At 38.3% G+C, this 20833-nt stretch overlaps 1 protein-coding gene across 4 annotated transcripts in view; it reads right to left on the reverse strand.

Annotated features, from left to right (window-relative positions):
- CCDC198 (coiled-coil domain containing 198) overlaps positions 1–14050 on the reverse strand; it is a 32370-nt gene extending 18320 nt beyond the window's left edge. The window contains exons 1-2 of one of the 4 annotated variants that reach the window (XM_014850725.3): positions 13625–14050; positions 10891–10973 (exon numbers count right to left, since the gene is read on the reverse strand). In XM_014850725.3, the coding sequence (XP_014706211.1) occupies positions 10891–10973; positions 13625–13847 (306 nt within the window). In that variant the 5' untranslated portion in view covers positions 13848–14050. Of the gene's footprint in view, positions 1–10843; positions 10974–13624 lie in introns of all 4 variants that reach the window. The other 3 variants (XM_044773644.2, XM_014850724.3, XM_070513681.1) reach the window with 3 other exon arrangements.
- Positions 14051–20833: the final 6783 nt, after the last annotated feature.

A 20833-nucleotide genomic window follows, 5' to 3' on the forward strand; every position in this document is an offset into this window, starting at 1 on the left:
ACAATGAGATATCACCTCACACCTATCAGAATGGCTATAATGAACAAGACAAGAAATAATAAGTGTTGGAGAGGATGTGGAGAAAAGGAAAGCCTCATACACTGCTGGTGGGAATGCAAACTGTTGCAGCCACTAGGAAAAACAATATGAAGATTTCTCAAAAAATTAAAAATAGAAATACCATATGATCCAGCTACTCCACTTCTGGGTATTTATGCAAAGAACATGAAATAAGTAATTCAAAAAGATACATGCACCCCTATGTTCATTGCAGCATTATTCACAATAGCCAAGATGTGGAAGCAACCCAAGTGCCCATCAACTGATGAATGGATAAAGAACATGTGGTATATACATACAATGGAATACTACTCAGCCATAAAAAGAGTTGAAATCGTGCCATTTGCTATAACATGGATGGACCTTGAGGGTATTATGCTAAATGAAATAAGTCAGACAGAGAAAGACAAATACTGTATGATTTCACATATGTAGAAGATAAATCAACCAACAAACATATAGACAAGGAGGATAAATTGATGGTTACCAGAGGGGAAGGGAGTAGCGGAAGGTGAAAAGGGTAAAGGGGCACGCACATATGTATGGCGATGGATGGAAACTAGACTATGGGTGTTGAACACGATGCAGTCTATACAGAAACTGAAATATCATCATGTACTCCTGAAATTTACTCAATGTTATAAGCCAATGTGACCTCAATAAAATAATTTTTAAAAAATTGATGGGGGGGAACAAATACGCTTTTGTTCGTGTGAATATTTCATTAATAATTACAAACTGTGATCAGTGCTTTGAAGAAAAAGTCTACAGGGCAGGACTATGACAATCTATAACTGGAGGTACAACTGGAAATGGGGGTGGTATGAGTTGAATCGTGTCCCCCTATAAATTCATATGTTGAAGTCCTAACCCTCCAGTACCTCAGACTGTGACCTTATTTTGAAAATAAGGTCCTTGCAGATGTAATTAATTAAGATGAAGACATATTGGAGTCAGGTGGACCCTTAATCTGATATGTCTGGTGTCCTCATAAAAAGGGGAAATTTGGACACAGGTAAGCCCACAGGGGGAACGCCATGGGAAGAAGGCAGAGATTGGGGTGACGCCTCTACAAACCAAGGAATGCCAAAGATTGCCAGCAAACCACCAGAAGCTAACAGAGAGGCATGAAACAGATTCTATCTCTCAGAAGTCAGAAGGAACTAACCCTGCCAACACCTTGATCTTGGACTTCTAACTTCCAGAACTGTGAGATAATACATTTCTATTGTAGGCCCTACAGTTTGTTGTACTATGTTATGGCAGCCTTAGAAAACTAATACAAGGGGGAGAGGAGTAAGGAAGTAGCCCAAGAAAGTTTCCTGAGGAAGTAACTTTTCAGCAGAAGTTGGAAGTTTGGAAATTTTAGGGGACTAAGGTGTTCCAGGTGGAGGGAACAACGTGAGCAATAGCTCTGAGGTGGGCGACAGCATGATCTGTTGAAGGAACTGCAAGAAGTCAGTCAACTGCAGTTCAGAGTGAGAGAAAGAATGGCTCAAAGGAGGCTGGGGAGGTAGGCAGGGGCCCGCTCACACAGGACCTCATGGGGCATTCTGAAGACCTTGGTCTCCTTAAGAGCAGTGGGCAGCCATTGACATGTGTCGAGCAAAGCAGTGACATGATTACATTTGCTTTTTAACAAACAATCACAGTAGCTGCAGTGTGGAAACTAGGCTAGAGAAGAGCAATTATGGGTGTGGAGAGAGCAGTTAGGAGGCTGGGGGCTCCCAGAGAGGAAACTGATGGGCTCCACAAACATTTAAAACAGATCAAACAAGATTGTTATGGATGGCGAGAGAGAGTGAAGTGTCCAATGACATCCAAACACAAGGGGTGAATAATGTTATCATTCACTGAGATGGGGAATCCCAGAGGAGGACCAGGTTTGGGTGGGATACAGCAGGAAGATACAAATTCGGTTTAGGGCAGATTGAGTTTGAGACACCTTTGAGACATAGCAGTGTAGAGGCTGAGTAGATAATTAGATATACAGGCGTGGAGCTCAGAGGAGAGGTCTGTGCTGGAGACACATACCTGAGAATCACCCCTGGGCTGAGAACAACTGAAACTATAGTGAGAGGGAGGTCAAGAGCGAGAAGAGCAGAGCCAGAGACTGAAGACTTGAGGAGGTGCAACACAGAGAGGCTGGTGGACGGGGATGAGCTGCCAAGGAGACTGAGAATCCACGGCTCCAGGAGTAGGAAGAAAACCGGGAGGATGCCATGCTATAGCCGACAGTGTGAGCACCACTCTCACATCAGTCCAACACTAAAGGTAAATGCTAATTTATTTAAAAATTATTTTTAAGTTTAGTCTCATTTGTCATATTATTAAGGGGTAGACCTGGAAGCTACCTTGGCTTTCAAGGTGACCAGAGTGAGAAGAGAAAGGGAGAGCCCATGGAAAATGGATGCTGAGCATCCAGTACTCACAGTGGGGGCATGACCTGTGCCTCCCACTACTTCATTGGAGAGCAATTTCCTGGTCCCTGGGCCTGGGCCTGAGCTGTTCCAGGGAAAGCAGCCAGCAGTCCTTTCTGCTGGAGCAGCCCAAAGCTCACCTGGCAAGGAGGAAAAGAAGGGCACAGGATATGGAGACAGCGGGGAGAGACAAAGGGGCAGAGCTCATCTTTATGTTAGTTTTGTGCCAGGCAATTTGCATTTGTGGTGGGAGGTGGTTCTCTGTCCCATTCTCACCTCAGGGGCGGAAGTGGGTTTTCTAAACATAATGACTTAGCAAGCAGGTAATGGGAGATGATCAATCCCCGTAAGAGAAAGGTGTGTCTGGCTTTCTTCTCTGAAGAACTCAAAGGTGGAGGTTCACAGCAAAAGTATAGAGAGTTTCCATATACTCCCTGTGTCTACATGTGCAAAACCTCCTCATCAACATCCCTCACCAGAGTGTACATTTGTTATAACTGATAAACTTACATTCACATATCATTATCATCCAAAGTACCTGGCCTATATTAGTGTTCACTCTCGGTGTTGTACATTCTATGGGTTTGGACAAATGCATAGTCATGTATCCACCAATGTAGTATCATACAGAGTACTTTCACTGCCCTAAAAATTCTTTATGTCCTGCCTATTCATCCCTCCCTCCCCCAACCCCTGGCAATCACTGATCTTTTACTGTCTCCACAGTTTTGCCTTTTCTAGAATGTTAATATACTTGGAATCTTATAGTATGTAGCCTTTCAGATTGGCTTCTTTCACTTAATAATACACATTTAAGTTTCCTCCATGTTTCTTCATGGAGCGATAGTTCATTTCTGTTTAGTGCTGAATATTTCGTAATACGAATGTACCTCAGTTTATCCATTCCATGACTGAAGGACGTCTTGATTGCTTCCAAGTTTTGGAAATTTTGAATAAAGCTGCCATAAACATCCATGTGCAGGTTTTTGTGTGGACATAAGTTTTCAATTAATTTGGGTAAATACCAAGGAGCATGATTGCTGGATTATATGATAAGGCTATGTTTAGTTTGTAGGAGACTGCCAAACCAACTTCCAAAGTGGCTGTACCATTTTGCATTCCCACTAGCAATGAATGAGAGTTCCTGTTGCTCCACATCCTTACCAGCTTTTGGTGTTGCTGGTGTTCCGGATTTTGACCATTCTAACAGGTATATAGTGATATCTCATAGTTATTTTAATTCTCATTTCCCTGATGACATATGATGTTGGACATATTTTCATATGCTTACTTGCCATCTGTACATCTTCTCTTCTCATCTTCTTATTCTCTTGACCTTATCTTTCACAGAGCAGGAGTTTTTAATTTTAATGCAGTCCAGCTTATCAATTGTTTCTTCGGAATATATATTTTTTCAAAACTCTCTAGGGGATTCTGATGATTTCCTAGGGTGGGGTCCACTGGCTTCCAAATGGCCCAGGTGAATAAAGGAACTACATTAGAGTAGACTACAGAGGATTTGTTTGTGGAGCCTTCTTGCAAAATTGAGCCTGAAAAAGCCAGCTATTTAAATATTTTCAGCTATTTAAAATAATCTATCCATAAGTTCTTAGGGCCAGGTTTTTCTTTGAAAGTGTGAATATATATTCTTCTATTTTCAGCCTCATTTTATTTAAATTCATGGTTCTGATAGGGGTTAAGTAGTAGATGTCTCTAAGAACTCTCTCCAGGCAGCTACCTTATTCCTAGCCTTTGGAAAGAACTTAAGAATCACACTATTCCTCCACCAGGGACACTAGATGGCAGCAACTTACATTGCAAATAGGGTCCCTCCACTAGATCATTTGTACTCAGCCTGGGAAGCACTGCAAAAAAACTGTTGGAAATTTGGCTTCTCTAAACAAACCAGCCAAATTAAATAGACTCAGAATTCTGGGTTCATATCAATGATCCTTCTCCCCACCTGGGAAGCAAGAAGCCTCACTTTGTCATCTTCAAAGAGAACACAGTGGAAGGAATTCCTAGAGAATTGGTAGAAAGACACCTTTATTCATATCATGCTGTAAAAAAATGTGTCGTTTATCTAACAGTTTCTGGGTTATTTGGCTTCTCAAACAAAACAAATAGTCAGATAATCATTTGAAGTGTCAGCTGGGGGAAGCAGGACTGGAGATTAAATCAGGCGTAAATCACTGAGCTTGGTGACACACTAACCTGAGACGGTTGCTTCTGTTTACCAGCGGGATAGAAAGGTGGGCAGGGGCCACTCAAAGAAACTTTACAGTTTGTTTGGTAACATGACTTAAAAATGTGTCCTTTAAGGTTCTGGGAGGAATTTCTGGTCAAGGCATTGCAGTGAGTTCACATGAAATAACATTCTTTGCTCCAAACATCTAGCAATGAAAAATAAAACATAAAACCAAAAAGATACAAGTCATACATTTTCATAGAACAGAAGCCCATACTTGTGGGCAGCTGATTCAAAACACATTTAGGGCTCCTGATGGCTGTGAGTTATTTCTTTAGGTTAAAGGGACCTAAAAATGCTCCATATAAGATGGGAAACTAGAGCCAGGACCACAGCTTGAAATCAGGGGCTGAGTTCTTCTCCCCGTCTCTACCTGGGATAAAAGAGCTCCATCAAAATGTAAGCTGGAAGATTTGTTTTACAAGCATTATCAAAACATTGACTATGAAGAAGGTAAGACTTTACAACAATAAATTTGAAATCTTAGGGTCATGGATAATTTTCTGGAAAAATATAAATTTGCAGTATTGAATCACGAAGAAAATAAGATACCTAAATGAACTAAAAAATTTAGTAGGAAAATTTCTTATGCTTCTAAACTCCAGGTGACCAAAGATGGTTTCACAGGCCTGTTTCATTAAGCTTTTAAGGAATGGATAACAACAGCAACTATATCAAATGTTTTAGAGAATAGAAAAGACAGATGGGTAATCAACTCATTTTACAAAACTAGTACAACCTTGAGAGCAAAACTGGAGAAAAGACAGTCTAGGGAAGTTATAGAACAACTTCACTTACAAAAATAGATACAAAAGGCCCAAGCATATAAAATTCACCACTGTATTTATATATGTATCTCATGACCAAGTAGGATTTACGCCAAGAATGCAAGCATGGTTCAATATCATAAAATCTATTAGTGTAATACATTATATCGACTGATTAAAAAAGAAAATCCATAAGATTATTTTAATAGATGGAGAAAAAAATCAATAAAATTTAACACTCAGCCCTAAGAAAAACTCTTAGTATACTAGGAATAGAGGGAATGTCAATAATTTAATAAACAGCTTTGTGCCAGAGATCTTCCATTTGTTTCTCCATATCCACTTGCCACATATCTCTACTCTGTTCTCTGCATGTAAGGACTAAGCAGTTTCTCCTGCCTTCTAGATTTCCATTGGATTCAGCCACTGAGGAGCCCTGGCAGGAGATCTGAGAGAGGAAAGAGAATGAGATCGGGATATTTCTTCCTCTGGTGCCCTCCCTGCAAGGTCATATTGTGTTGGCTGTGTCCCACTGCTCTTCTCAAAGGAGCTTCCTCTACCTGACTCTCTCCTCCAGGTTCCAGGAATCTCTCACTCTCCCAGTCCCTTGGCCTAGAGGTGGTTACCCCTCAGCTGCCAATAGTGGTTATTGCAATGTCCTCTGTGGTTCCCCTAATCCAAATCTCTGCAAATAGTTGTTTGCAAAGAAAACTTTCTTGAATATCCTAATTTGAGTGTGCCATCTGTTTCCTTTTGGGACTCTAAGTAGCATCTATCAAAATCCTATTGCAAATGTACTTGGTTTTCAAACCAGTCCCATTTATGTCATGGATAAGACAAGGATGCCCATTATCACTGCTTATATTCAACATTACAAGAGAAGTTCTAGCCAATGCAAAAGTAAAAGAAAAAAAAAAAAGTAGAAGCAATAAGAATTGTGAAGACAGAGGAAAAATTATTCTTATTTATGGAAGATATTGTCTGTGTAGAAAATTTGGAAGACTCTATAGACAATTAGAATTAACAAGGTATTTTAATAAAGTAGTGGAACACAAAATTCAATATACAAAAATCAGTAACTTTTTAATTCACAAATAATAATCATTTAGAAAATGAAATGGGAAAAAAGACCTCATTCATAACAGGAGGAAAAAACCCCTGTAATGTATTTTGTTGGCCAGTGTCAACTTGGGTAGGCTACAGTCTCCAGTTATTCAAACACTAATCTAAGTGTTGCTGCAAAATTATCTTGTAGATGTGATTAAAGTCCATAATCAGTTGACTTTAAGTAAGGAAGATTATTTCAGATAATCTGGGTGGGCCTGATTCAATCAATTGAAAGGATTAAGAACAGAACTGAGGCTTCCCTGAAGAAGAGGAAATTCTACTTGTGGATGGCAGCTTCACTCATCCTGGAGAGTGCCCTTCCTGACGGCCTGCCCTATGGATTTCTAACTTGCCTTGCCAGCCTCTATAATCATGTAAACCAATTCCTTGCAATAAGTCTCTTAATATATGTTTCTCCTAACCATTCTGTTTCTCTGATTGGACCCCAACTGACACAGGTACCTAGAAACAAACCTAAAAAAATCACACAACACCTCTGTAAAGAAATGAAGAAACATTATTGAAAGATATAAAATCTGAGTGAAAATGAAGATTTGTGCTATGCTTGTGGTTCAGAAGACTCAATCTTGTAAACATGATCAATTTTCCCCAAATTAATCTATGAATGCATTAAATCAGAATACTAATGAGAAGATCCAAACTTCAAAGGGAAGAGCAAAGGACCATAAATAGCAAAGACAGTTGTAAAGAAGAAGGATGTGAGGGGACTTGCCATATTAGATATAAAGACTTAGCTTAAAGGTACATAATTAAGACAGTCTGGAATCCCTGTGGAAAGACACAAATAGACCAATGTGACAGAAGAGATAGCCCAGAAACAGATTCATGAAGCTCTGGAAATTGGATATATAACAGAAGTAACATTTTAATTCAATGGCCAAAGAATAGATGATTCTATAAAGAGTGCTGGTGCAAAAGATTAATCCAATGGAAAAAAAAGTAAAATTAGATTCCAGTTTTGCTCCTGCACACAAATGAATTTCAGATGGATTAAGAACTAAATGTGAAAAGTTAAATATTATACATTTTGGAAAGAAAGAAGAATATCCTCATGACCTTGGGGAAGATAAAAATTTCTTAGACAAAATACAGGAAATACAAAACACAAAGATTAAGATTGAGAAATTTGACAACAGTAAAAGTGGAAATCTTTGTACACACACAAGCAAAATGAAAAGGCAAATCACATATGGAGAGAAGATGTTTGCAATATATATAACTAACAATGGACTCATCTAAGATATATAAAGAACTCTCACAGATCACAAAGAAAAAGATAATAGAAAATGGGCAAAGGATTAGAAAAGGCAAGGAAAGGGAATAAGTTGGTAACAATTTATCTAATGATTAAATGATGTAATGAAACCATCCAGGTCAGAACCACCCTCCTTATCCCTTACTAGCAGTATTCATGCTCACCTTTCTCTCCTCTCCATTCATTCGTCCAACATTTATTCAATACCTACTTATTGATCACTTATTACGTGCCAGGGACTGTTCTATAAACTTGGATACATTAGTGAAGACAACAGACAAAATCTCTGCCTCTATAAAGATTATATTCTAGTATTGGCAGGGAGGCGGTGAAGAAAATACACAATGGACATAATAGATGAGTAAATTGCTTGGTGTTAGATGGAAATAAGTGCTCTGGGGAAAAGAAAAGAGGGTGAAGTGTCAGGGGAATCAGGAGTGCCAGGGTAAGAGTTGCAACTGTCCACAGGTTGTCATGATAAGCCTTATGGGAAGGTGAAATTTAAGCAAATCTTTGGAGACAAGGAAGTCATCTGAGGAATCACCGGAGGACACATGATATGGGGCAGGAGGGGACCTAACTCCACTTTAGGTAGGACCTGAGATGGTTGGACAAGAAGGTGAATCAGCCGGAGAGACAGTGATGATCAGCTCTTCGACGTAGCACATTTGACTTGAGTTCCCTGGCAGAGGCTCTCAGCTCTCAGCAGCTCTGCGTGGGGGACCTCAGTGCATGACCTGCTCTTTACTTGAGGAGTAGATGTTCAGGAAGTGGAGAATGCCAAATATGCACTCAAGTTATTAGGATACAATTAGATTTGGTTTAGTAATTAGAAATACTTTTAGAATTTTCTTTGGCAGAGATTAGGCTATTAATTAGCATGTCATGGGAACCCAGCATTTATTATTCTCTCAAAAACCCATTTGTGGTAGAAAATGTGCTGAGCCTTATTTGTGAAGATAATTATAGTTGATATCTTTGGGAGTGTCTGCCAAATTCCCAGTGATTTCCCTCTTCTCTAGGAGGTGTCTCCAGAACCTATGGGGCGGGGGGATCCTCTGCCCACATTTCTACTGCATGAGCATATCCGCTGGTCATAGCTCATTGGACCAGAACTGGAATTACGAGAAAAATGAGCCAATAAGATCTTTTCTCTCAGGAATTTGGAATTGGAGCCAAGAGGGCCAGGCCAGTGTGTCCTTTGACTGGAACTACAAGGTGCAAATTCAGGGTGGCCATATTTCACCAAGTGGTCTTAAGGAGCAGAGAAAGTCAATCTGCAGGGAGAGAGTAAAGCAAATGCAGGGAGAAGAGCTTAGGGGAGACACACAGAGTTCCTCTGCCTTTAAGGTTCCAAGGCACAGCTCTTCCCTGAAGTCCAGGTACCTCCCAACTCTTGGGTTCAATAAAACACTCCTCTATCCCTATAACTCATCACATGGTTGTTTTGGCTAGTCAACCGGACTTCCAATACAGTGATGCTTCAGGTCTGCAATAGCAAGGAGTGCATTTGATTTTTTTTCCTGTTGGGGATAATGGGTCTCATTGTCATTCAATCATCTATTCATTCATTCACAAACTTTTGTGGGATAGATATTAAGTGTTAGTGACTGAAGATATAAGACTGAATAAGACATAGTCTTTGCACTCAAACAATGCATTTATTTTGATTCTTCATTTTTAAGGTGCTTGATTAGGATGTGGGGGTGCAGTATTTTACTCTGAAATACCAAAGGTCTCTTTTTGGGCTTAATTGACTTAAGAGTATCAAAGCCTATAGATGTAGAAAGTACTTTATAAACTGTCAACTGCTACTTCAATACTTTTCACCAGTTATAGTAATAGCTCTGAGTTATTCAGCTCAGAAATTCCACAGGAACATATATCAAGACACTCCTTTGAAAGCATGCATTTGATTTAGAAATAAAACATAAGTTTTTAAGTTGTCCAGTTTAGCTAGAGATATGCTCAAAAATTCAAAAATTAGATATTAATTTGATAGAATTATATTTTATCTTTTATCAGCCAAACAATATTTTGAGGTTTCTAATATTTTGGGAAAAGATGCTCTCTTTGTACCCAAAGGATATAACCACTTCAAATAATGATTATCAGCCTCTGAAGAAGACAAGTAAATGAAAACTGACTGAAACAGAAATAATCCCCAACAAATGAGCTCAAATACTCCTGGGATTGGTCCAGACACCCCGGTGAAATGCATGACAGGTGGGATTTGGCTCCAATTCCCTTTTTAAATGTCAGTGACAGATCCTGCACACAAGAGAGCCCCCAGTCTTCTTTTTAGCTGATGCTCATTGTCAAGGACCCACGCAGACCTCTTTCCCCTTCTAGGATGCGAGTTCTCGGAATTTATGGTTCTCTAGAGAGAATTCATTAAATATTTATTAAGGTGAATGCACTTAAAGCTCTTGCTTTGCTGCCTTGGAATCCAATGTCCTCAATTTCAACAACCAGTTAACATTTAGAAGGATAAAAGGTTAGGGACAGAGGGCCATGGAGATCATCTATGCTGATGGTTAAGAGCGCGGGCTCTGGAGAAAGACCTGGTTGATATCCAGCCTCTGTTGTCCTTGGGCAAGTGACTTGACTCTCTGAACTCATGTATAAAACAAAAATAATACATCCTCTCTTATAGGGGGGTATGAGGATTAAATGAATCCAGATCAAATTGTCTAGGGTGTATCTGCCTTACAGTAGGTGGTAATTAAACAGTAACAGTAGATGTTATTGTTATTATTGTTTATTACAAGTGACTTCCCATAGTCATCCAACTAACTAGGGCAAGATTCAGGTCCCTTGAATCCCATCATGCCTATGTTCTAAACCATTACAAAAGGAAATACGGAAGAAATATGGTGTTTGCAATTGACAACATTCTCATTCTCATTAGCATGGTCATTATCAATATCCCTCTTTTATGATTAGAGTTTAAAAGGGATGTTACCATTAAATCCAAGAAATTCCTTATGAAGCCTTTTAAATTCATCTTACTTGAAGTCTTCGGGGTGGATGCCTTTTAATAATACTTGTTTCTCCCTGTTCCAGTGGGATGTCAAAATACATGGCCCTGGGCACTTGAAGGGTTAGGGGAGAAACAAGAACAAACCATTAAAAACAATTTACTATTAAATTAGGCTGATTGTTAATTTTTAAACTTTGTTAATAAAATTTTGGGCCTTTTCAGTTGTATGTGTCTAACCTATGGGTTGAATGTGAAGATGAAACACATAAAGCAGCACCCCTACATGGATGCAGAAGATAAAATATTAGCCTAGACCTAGGATTTAATTTCTGCTTTCCTCATTTCCTCCCCAGATTGATATTTAGAGGATGATCCACACAATTAACAGTGTTTGACTACAAATGTTATTCAAACATAAAATTTGGCCTGGAAAATAGAAACAATGATTTGTTTTAATTTCATGAAATCTCCCCCAAATAATATAGAAAATCAGAAAAAATACAGCTTTAAGAAATGAAAATAAATTCTCTTTTCAGATGAAATAGATAGATGATAGGTATGAGATAGAGAGATGATAAAGAAATGGAGCATGAGTGTGTCATAGGAGTATACAATACTTAGCATTGTATCTTCCCAATTAAATAGCCCCCCAACCAGGGAAAGAAATTCCCACAAGTTGCCACTATCATACAACGGATCAATGTTCTTTCCTGATACAACAACCCGGGCTACAGAGTTAAGCCTCATTAGGAAAGAGAGAGCCTTGAGAGATCTATTATGGATTTGATTTTTTAGCTTCATTGTCCTGGGCCCTTGGGACTACTACCATGACCAACCCTGCTTGAATGAAGCTTTCTCTCTCGTCCTTTCCTCTTAACAATTTGGGAGCATTCTGATTTCTAGATTGTTGTGTAGACTATCCTATAGTCCTACTTTACATTTCAAATGGAAAAATCCCTGGGTAGTTATGTGTTTCTATCCTTAAGACATTTGAATGACCTCCTTAAGAACTTCACTGTATTCTTATTTTCTTTCAAGAGATGCTAGCTCATTGAGCAAGACAGAAGCAACAATAATGACAACAAAAAACATGTTGGATTTAAAAATGCAAATATTTTCAGCAAAACTTTTTTCAGCAGCATGACTACTCCTTATTGTCATACTATGATTTGAGTGATACCACCCCATAGTTTAATTTGATTCTCCCAAAATGGCACAGGCTGTGTCAGGCAGTTATTTTTACCTGATTTACAGGTGAAGAAGATTGATGAAGTAATTTGCCCAAAGTTATGCTATTTGGCATTTGGTGGAGCTGGGGATAGAATATGGGCCCCTTGAAAATAGTGATCAGAATGCCCACCATCCCTTTGTTATTTATTTTTAATGTGATTTTACCATTTCAAAAAAGAGAACATTTCCCAGTTGGGACTCTAATGCATTAGAATCAGCTTTTACCATTCAGTTACCAAAATCTTAAGGCTCTGGATAGCGGGTTTGAATAAAAAAGGAATTCTCCAATGAAACTAAGAGGAAAATTTCCACTCATGTGCTTAGGAAGTTGAACATAAGATAGGCCATATATTGGGGCTGGCTCCATGACATAGTGATTAAGTTTGGTGCACTCTGCTTTGGTGTCCCAGGATCACGGGTTTGGATCCCAGGTGCAGACCTGCACCACTTGTCAGCCATGCTTTGGCAGTGACCCACATATAAAGTTGAGGAATATTGGCACAGACGTTAGCTCAGGGCTGATCCTCCTCAAGCAAAAAAAGAGGAAGATTGGAAACAGATGTTAGCTCAGGGCTAGTCTTCCTCACGAAAAAACACAATAGACCATATAGAACCAATCAAAGATTGTCAGTTCTACAGAAAGTAGCCATGAAAATTATTCTAGGTAAGGTCTCCTAGTTACTGAAAGAGAATACAAGACCTTGTGGTCAAGTTGACCTATAGTGGGAACTTAGTTTTGTTACTGATCCAGAAAGAGAAGGAAAGAGGAAATTACATACATATATACATAGGTATACATTATACGTGTATATTTCTCTTCCCTAGTTAGAATGTTTATTTAATTATCATTGTGGTCGTCACTAATTATCATTGTGATTGTCATAAAACATTTTACATGTTTTGTAAAATATCCCAGGAAAATTTATCCCAGCCACTTCAGTCTCAGAGCTTCTAATCATAAAGGGAAAAAATTCTCTCAGTTCTGCAGATGACCATGAAGAATATGAGATTGGCGAGAGGGTGATTCATGTACTCATCTGTGCTGCAATCAATCAGTTCTGTGTGAGGTGGTTTCCAAATTCACATTAGAATGGATTCACTCTTAAAGCGCTGCTTTCAAAACAACAAAGCCTGATGCATTCAACAGCACTGGAGAAAATGATTTAAATTTAGAATCTAACTGAAACATATGATTGTTATAACTCATCACATCTTTATACAATTTTAATCGTCTGGCAATGCTAGGTATAAACATTGGAAGTACTATAAACTAAGCTGAAACAAAATGATTTTTTCCTTCTCATGTGGAATGGTGAAAGCCCCTTGTATACAGCGTAATGTACCCCATCTAAGGTAACATTCTAACGTACCCAGAATACTTAGAACTGACAAATATTCAGCCTCCCATTGAAAGATTTTCCTTTACGTTTCAGCAATTTAGAAACTTTCTAAGATGATGAGATAGACAGGTAAATCTATCAGTAGCTCTCCTTGGCCCAAATACACAAATATCAAGTGGGGTTTCACGTTTACCTGCAGAATACCTTCCATACCAGGTCTCTCGTAGAGGTGGCAGCTGCCCTTCCAAAGCTTTACTCCGGTCCTGCAGTCTCGTGAACAAATATGAACTCTTTTCTTCCAGCTTCTGATTGAATACAATGTCCACAGGGCCAGCTGAGGGAGGCTCTTCCTCTTTGTTTTGCAAAGGTGCTACTTTGGTCACCCTTGGGTGGGCCCTCGAGTGGCTCAGGCCCATTTCACGTTAAAGACATTCAGAGGAAAACCATGAAGGATGTGGTTTGGGGGCCACTCATGCAGCTTGCTGTAATCAAGGTACTCAGAAGTTTAGCCCTGCCTTACAAAGCAGTCATCTCCTTCATGACATCTTTCTGGCTCTATTTCACCACACACTGACCCTCTGGCCACTTCCTGGTGGCCTGTTTCCATGGAGACCTCCCTTCAACTCCTACTTTGCCATTTCAGACCCAAAGAATCCAGTTAAACATTGACTAGTTATACTGCTTTCTGAAAGACTCAGTGGTAGGAATAGAAGCCACTATTGATCATTAAACAAATCTCTAACACCAGGAAGGCCGTTAACAGAGATGGAGCACAGAGGGTTAGAGAAGTCTTAAACTTGACCCTTCCCTTGCATGCACCTTTAATCACCATCTGCAATCACTACCAACTGAGAACAGCCAAGTCACCTTTGGAAACAGGGGTGCGTGCTAATCATTGAAGGCTTTGTTAATCTTTAATTTAAAAGGAGAATTTATCTTCCAGATAGGAAAGAAAACAGCAGAGTGGCTAAAATAATTTGATTTTTCTGTCAAAAACTTGAATCACCTTTGAGGGAGATGGACGTGTTATGAGAGTGTGGGGAGGCAACAGCAATCTTTTCCTGGGGACAAGGGAACAAACTTCTTGAATGTATGGTTCACGTAAAACTTGAGCTTTCAAAGATAGCCATTTACTATGTTAAAAAAAAATACGGAAAAAAAAGACTGAAAGGAAATGGCTGAAATGTTGAGTAGTGATTTTTGAATACTGGGATTATAGGTGACTTTTATTTTATTTATTAGGTTTAGAAACAGAACTCACTTTCCAGTTCTAATTGTTCATGTTCACAGATTACTTGTTTTCGTCATATCACTGTAGAGAAGTTCAAAGACATTCATTTTCCATTTTTGCAGAACCCGTGTTCTAGGAAGCTAACATGAGTTTGGACAGTCTTGATACCGATATAGTTCATCTGAAAAGATGTCTGAGCTTAATCTTCCTCCACTTGTGTGGCATTTTACACACAATTTTCTCTGTGGCAGAGAGACTTGTAAGAAAGAATCATATACTAGTAGGAGCTGGAACAAAATTACCTCTGGTAACTAGAGACTATCTTAATTATAAAGATGACAATTCCTGCACAATATCTAGTCGGATTTATTTTTGAATACGATCAGTTTAAGTATTTCTAAGGGCAGGGGGAAGTATTGCAAACTAACAAGTGAAGTAGAAATTATACTGGAAACTGTGGACTTCATGGATCTGGACCAGTGAGAAGGATTCAGCTCTCATTTTTCACCTTATTATTATTTAATTTCGAGAGACTATTTCTGTGGAGAATATGAGCCTTTGTAGAGGCAGTTGGTTAGTTGTTGAGGACATGGTTAAAGAACTGAAGATTTACACCATGTATGTTTCTCTTTTTATTTCTAGCCACTTCCAAGCTTTGTAATTTGTGCAGATTATGTATTCCATGCCTCCATGTCCTCATCTGTAAAATGTGGTTAATCATAGTACTTTATGAGGAATGAATCAATTGATTCCGTTTATAGCTCTTAGAATAATACCTGACATACGGCAAGCTCGGAGTAAACCTCAGCCAGCGTTCTCTTCCTGAGGAAGTATTGCTACACGTCTACATGTAATAGGATGGTCCTTATTACCCATCGGTCAGAATCCATTAAACTAGACATAGCTCTGTCGAAAGGAGTTTACACTTAGTATAGAACAGACCAGTGAAGAAGGAGTGAATTAATTGGGCCTATTGACTGAGAAAACAATGATGCCTAAGGTCGATCACTAAAAATCTTCGTGTGCCAAAAGGATTATATTAGAATGATACTGAAAAATAACTTCAATTTCATTAAAAGGGGAAAAGGAGAATTTAATCTCACCTATATAGTTATATATAAGACATAATTTCTTAACTGGAAGAGTTGGAAAACATTAAGAAGCTCTCACCCACCAAAAAACCTTGACCTCTTCTCAGACTACTGGTGATACTTTATAATGATTCTTTCCTAGTTCAAGAATGGTTATGAATATGCATTACTATGTGTAAAGATGATAAAATATGATGTTATTTGTAAGAGAATTTGTGAATATGAAATGAGAATCTAAGTTTATAAATCTATTAAGATAAGGCAGAGAAGGGATTAAACTTTTCTAAAGCTCAAGATAACGCCCAGAGAAAACTTTATTTTCTTTTTCAGGTGTACCTTGTAATATATTTCAAATTCTGTGTAGATTACATCATGTTCACCACCCGAAGACTAATTACCATCCATCACCACACACATGAGCCTAAGCACCCCTTTCACCCTCCTCCTTCCCCCCTGCCCCTCTGGTAACCACTTATCCAATCTTTGTTGCTATTTGTTGTTTGTTGTTGTTTTTATTTTCTACTTATGAGTGAGATCATATGGTATTTGACTTTCTCCCTCTGACTTACCTCATTTAGCATAACACCTTCAAGGTCCATCCATGTTGTCACAAATGGCCAGATTTCATCATTTCTTATGGCAGAGTAGTATTCCATTGTGTATATATACCACATCTTCTTTTTTTTTTATTGAGTTAATGATAGGTTACAATCTTGTGAAGTTTCAGTTGTACATTAATGTTTGTCATTCATGTTGTAGGTGCACCACTTCACCCTTTGTGCCCACCCCCCCCCCCCCACCTTTCCCCTGGTATCCACTAAACTGTTCTTAGTCCATAATTTTAAATTCCTCATATGAGTGGAGTCATACACAGATTATCCTTCTCTAGCTGGCTTATTTCACTTAACATAATTCCCTCAAGGTCCATCCATGTTATTGCAAATGGAATGATTTTGTTCTGTTTTGCAGCTGAGTAATATTCCATTGTATATATGTACCACATCTTCTTTACCCATTTGTCTGTTGATGGGCACTTAGGTTGCTTCCATGTCTTGCCTATTGTAAATAATGCTGCAATGCACATTGGGGTGCATAGGACTTTTGGGATTGCTGACTTCAAGCTCTTTGGATAAATACCCAGTAGTGGGATGGCTGGATCGTATGGTAGTTCTATTTTTAATTTTTTGAGGAATCTCCATGCTGTTTTCCATAGTGGCTGCACCAGTTTGCATTCCCACCAGCAGTGTGTGAGGGTTCCTTTTTCTCCAAACCCTCTCCAACATTTGATATTTTTAGTTTTAGTGATCATAGCCATTTTAATAGGTGTAAGGTGGTATCTTAGTGAAGTTTTGATTTGCATTTGCCTGATGATTAGTGATCTTGAACATCTTTTCATGTGTTTATTGGCCATCTGTATATCTTCTTTGGAAAAATGTCTGTTCATATCCTCTGCCCATTTTTTGATCAGGCTGTTTGTTTTTTTATTGTTTAGTTGTGTGAGTTCCTTTATATTATAGAGATTAATCCCTTATCAGATATATGATTTGCCAAAATTTTCTCCCAGTTGGGGGGTTGTCTTTTGGTTTTGATCGTAGTTGCTTTTGCCTTACAGAAGCTCTTTAGTCTGACGAAATCCTACTTGTTTATTTTGTTTGTTTGTTTCCCTTGTCTGAGAAGACACAGTATTCAAAAAGATCCTCTTAAGTTCCATGTCAAAGAGTGTACTGCCTACATTATCTTCCAGGAGTTTTACAGTTTCAGGACTTATTTTCAAGTCTTTGTCCATTTTGAGTTTATTTTTGTTTATGGTGTGAGATAATGGTCTACTTTCATTCTTTTGCATGTGGCTGTCCAGTTTTCCCAATACCATTTATTGAAGAGACTGTCTTTTCTCCATTTTATGTTCTTGGCAGCTTTGTCAAAGATTAGTTGTCCGTATATGTGTGGTTTTAGTTTTCATTGTATAAGTCCTTTGCCTCCTTAGTTAAATTTATTCCTAGGTACTTTATTCTTTTTGTTGCAATTGTAAATGGAATTGTATTCTTTTTTTTCTTTTTTTTAAAGATTGGCACCTGAGCTAACAACTGTTGACAATCTTTTTTTTTCCCTGCTTTTTCTCCCCCAAACCCTCTAGTACATAGTTGTATATTCTAGCCGTAGGGCCGTCTAGTTGTAGCATGTGGGATGCCACCTCAACATGGCCTGACGAGCGGTGCCATGTCTGCACCCAGGATCCGAACCAGTGAAACCCTGAGCTGCCAAAGTGGAGCTTGAGAACTTAAGCACTTGGCCATGGGGCCAGCCCCAGAATTATATTCTTGAGCTCTTTTCTGTAAGTTCCTTATTAAAGTACAGAAACGCAACTGATCTTTATAAGTTGATTTTGTACCCCGCAAGTTTACTGTAGTTGTTAATTATTGCTAATAGTTTTCCAGTGGATTCTTTAGGGTTTTCTATATGTAAGATCATGTTGTCTGCAAACAGTGAGAGTTTCACTTCTTCACTCCCTATTTGGACTCCTTTTACTCCTTTCTCTTGCCTAATTCTTCTGGCCCAAACTGCCAGTACTATGTTGAATAAGAGTGGTCATAGTGGGCATCCTTGTCTTGTTCCTCTTCTCAGAGGGATGGCTTTCAATTTTTCCCCATTGAGTATGATGTTGGCTGTGGGTTTGTCATATATGGCCTTTATTATGCTGAGGTAATTTCCTTCTATCCCCATTTTGTTAAGAGTTTTTATCATAAATGACTGTTGGAGCTTGTCAAATGTCTTCTCTGCATCTATTAAGATGATCATGTAGTTTTTATTCCTAATTTTGTTAATGTAGTGTATCACATTGATTGATTTGCAGATGTTGAACTATCCCTGTGTCCTTGGAATAAATCCCACTTGATCATGGTATATGATCTTTTCGATGTATTGCTATATTCAGGTTGCCAATATTTTGTTGAGGATTTTTGCATCTGTATTCATCAGTGATATTCGCCCGTAGTTTTCCTTTTTGTGTTGTCCTTGTCAGGCTTTGGTATCAGAGTGAGGTTGGCCTGGTAGAATGTGTTAGGAAGCATTCCACCTCCCCTAGTTTTTTGGAATAGCTTGAGAAGGATAGGTGTTAAGTCCTCTCTGAAAGTTTGGTAGAATTCTCCAGGGAAGCCATCTGGTCCTGGGCTTTTATTCTTTGGGATGATTTTGATCACTGTTTGAATCTCTTTGCTTGTGATTGGTCTATTAAGATTCTCTATTGCTTCTTGATTCAGCTTTGGGAGGTTGTAAGAGTGTAAGAATTTATCCATTTCCACTAGATTGTCCATTTCGTTGGCACATAGTTTTTCGTAGTATTCTCTTATAATCTGTTGTATTTCTGTGGTGTCTGTTGTTATTTCTCCTCTTTCATTTCTAATTTTATTTATCTGAGCTTTCTGTCTTTTTTTCTTTGTAAATCTGGCTAGGGGTTTGTAAATTTTATTTATCTTCTCAGAGAACAAGCTCTTTGTTTCATTGATCCTTTCTACTGTCTTTTTTGTTTCAATGGCATTTATTTCTGCTCTCATTTTTATTATTTTGTTCCTTCTGATGACTTTGGGTTTTATTTATTCTTCTTTTTCTAATTGAATTAGGTGTAGTTTGAGATTGCTTCTTTGGGTTTTTCTTGTTTGTTAAGGTGAGCCTGTATTGCAATGAATTTTCCTCTTAATACAGCTTTTGCTGCACCCCATATGAGTTGGTATGGTATGTTTTCACTTTCATTTTTCTCCAGATTTTTTTTATTTCACCTTTAATTTCTTAAATGATCTATTGGTTGTTCAATAGCATGTTGTTTAGTTTCCACATCTTTGTCCTTTTCTCAGTTTTATTCTTGTAATTAATTTCTAGCTTGATAGCATTGTGATCAGAAAAGATACTTGTTATTATTTCAATCTTCTTAAATTTATTGAGGCTTGCCTTGTTTCCAAACATACGGTCTATTCTTGATAATGTTCTGTGTACACTTGAGAAGAATGTGTATTCTGCTGTTTTAGGATGGAATGTTAACTATAGATGTATATTCAATCCATCTGCCTAGCTTTTCATTTAATTCTACTGTTTCCTTGTTGATTTTCTGTCTGGATGATCTATCCATTAATGTCAGTGGAGTGTTGAGGTCCCCTACTATTATTGTGACATTATTAATGTCTTCTTTTAGGTTTGTTATTAGTTGCTTTATATACTTTGGTGCTCCTGTGTTGGGTGCATAGATATTTATAAGTGTTATTTCTTCGTGATAGAATGTCCCTTTGATCATTATAGATTACCCCTCTTTGACTCTCTTTACCTGTCTTATCTTGAAGTCTACTTTGTCTGATATAAGTATTGCAACACCTGCTTTCTTTTGTTTGCCGTTAGCTTAGAGTATCGTCATCCATCCCTTCACTCTGAGCCTGTATTTGTCATTGGAGCTGAGATATGTTTCCTGTAGGCAGCATATTGTTGGGGCTTGTTCTTTAATCCATCTCACCATTCTGTGTCTTTTTATTGGAAAATTCAATCCTTTCAGGTTTAGGGTGATTATTGACATATGAGGGCTTAATGCTGCCATTTTATCAATCATTTTCCAGTTCTCTTGCATTTCTTTTGTTTCTCATCCTGTGTATTTTGGTCTACCAATCGAGTTATGTAGTTTTTTATGTTGTGTTTCTTTATTTTCTCTTTATTTATTATTTTTGTCTCTCTTCTGCTTTTTTGTTTGGTGATTACTCTGAGGTTTGTATTCAAGATCCTGTGGATAAAATAGACCCTTTTCTGATGGCTTCTAACTTCCTTAGACTAAATCAATTCAGTCCCTTTCCTCTTCCCTTCCTAAGTTGTTTTTCTCACATCTTATTCCATCTTGTGTTATGAGTTTGTGGTTAAAATGACAAGATCATCTTTGTTTTTGGTGTTTTTCTTTCCTTTGTCTTTAATGCTATACTTGAGCATTTGCTAACCTCCTCTGATTCTACCTATTTAACTCCTTACTTCATGCTTTGTAACCCCTTTTTTTTTTTCAGATATGAGGGCCTTCTTGAGGATATCTTGGGGGGGAGGCGGGTCTCATGGCTAT

Source organism: Equus asinus, chromosome 7, assembly GCF_041296235.1.
Source record: "Equus asinus isolate D_3611 breed Donkey chromosome 7, EquAss-T2T_v2, whole genome shotgun sequence".
Classification (NCBI taxonomy): domain Eukaryota; kingdom Metazoa; phylum Chordata; class Mammalia; order Perissodactyla; family Equidae; genus Equus; species Equus asinus.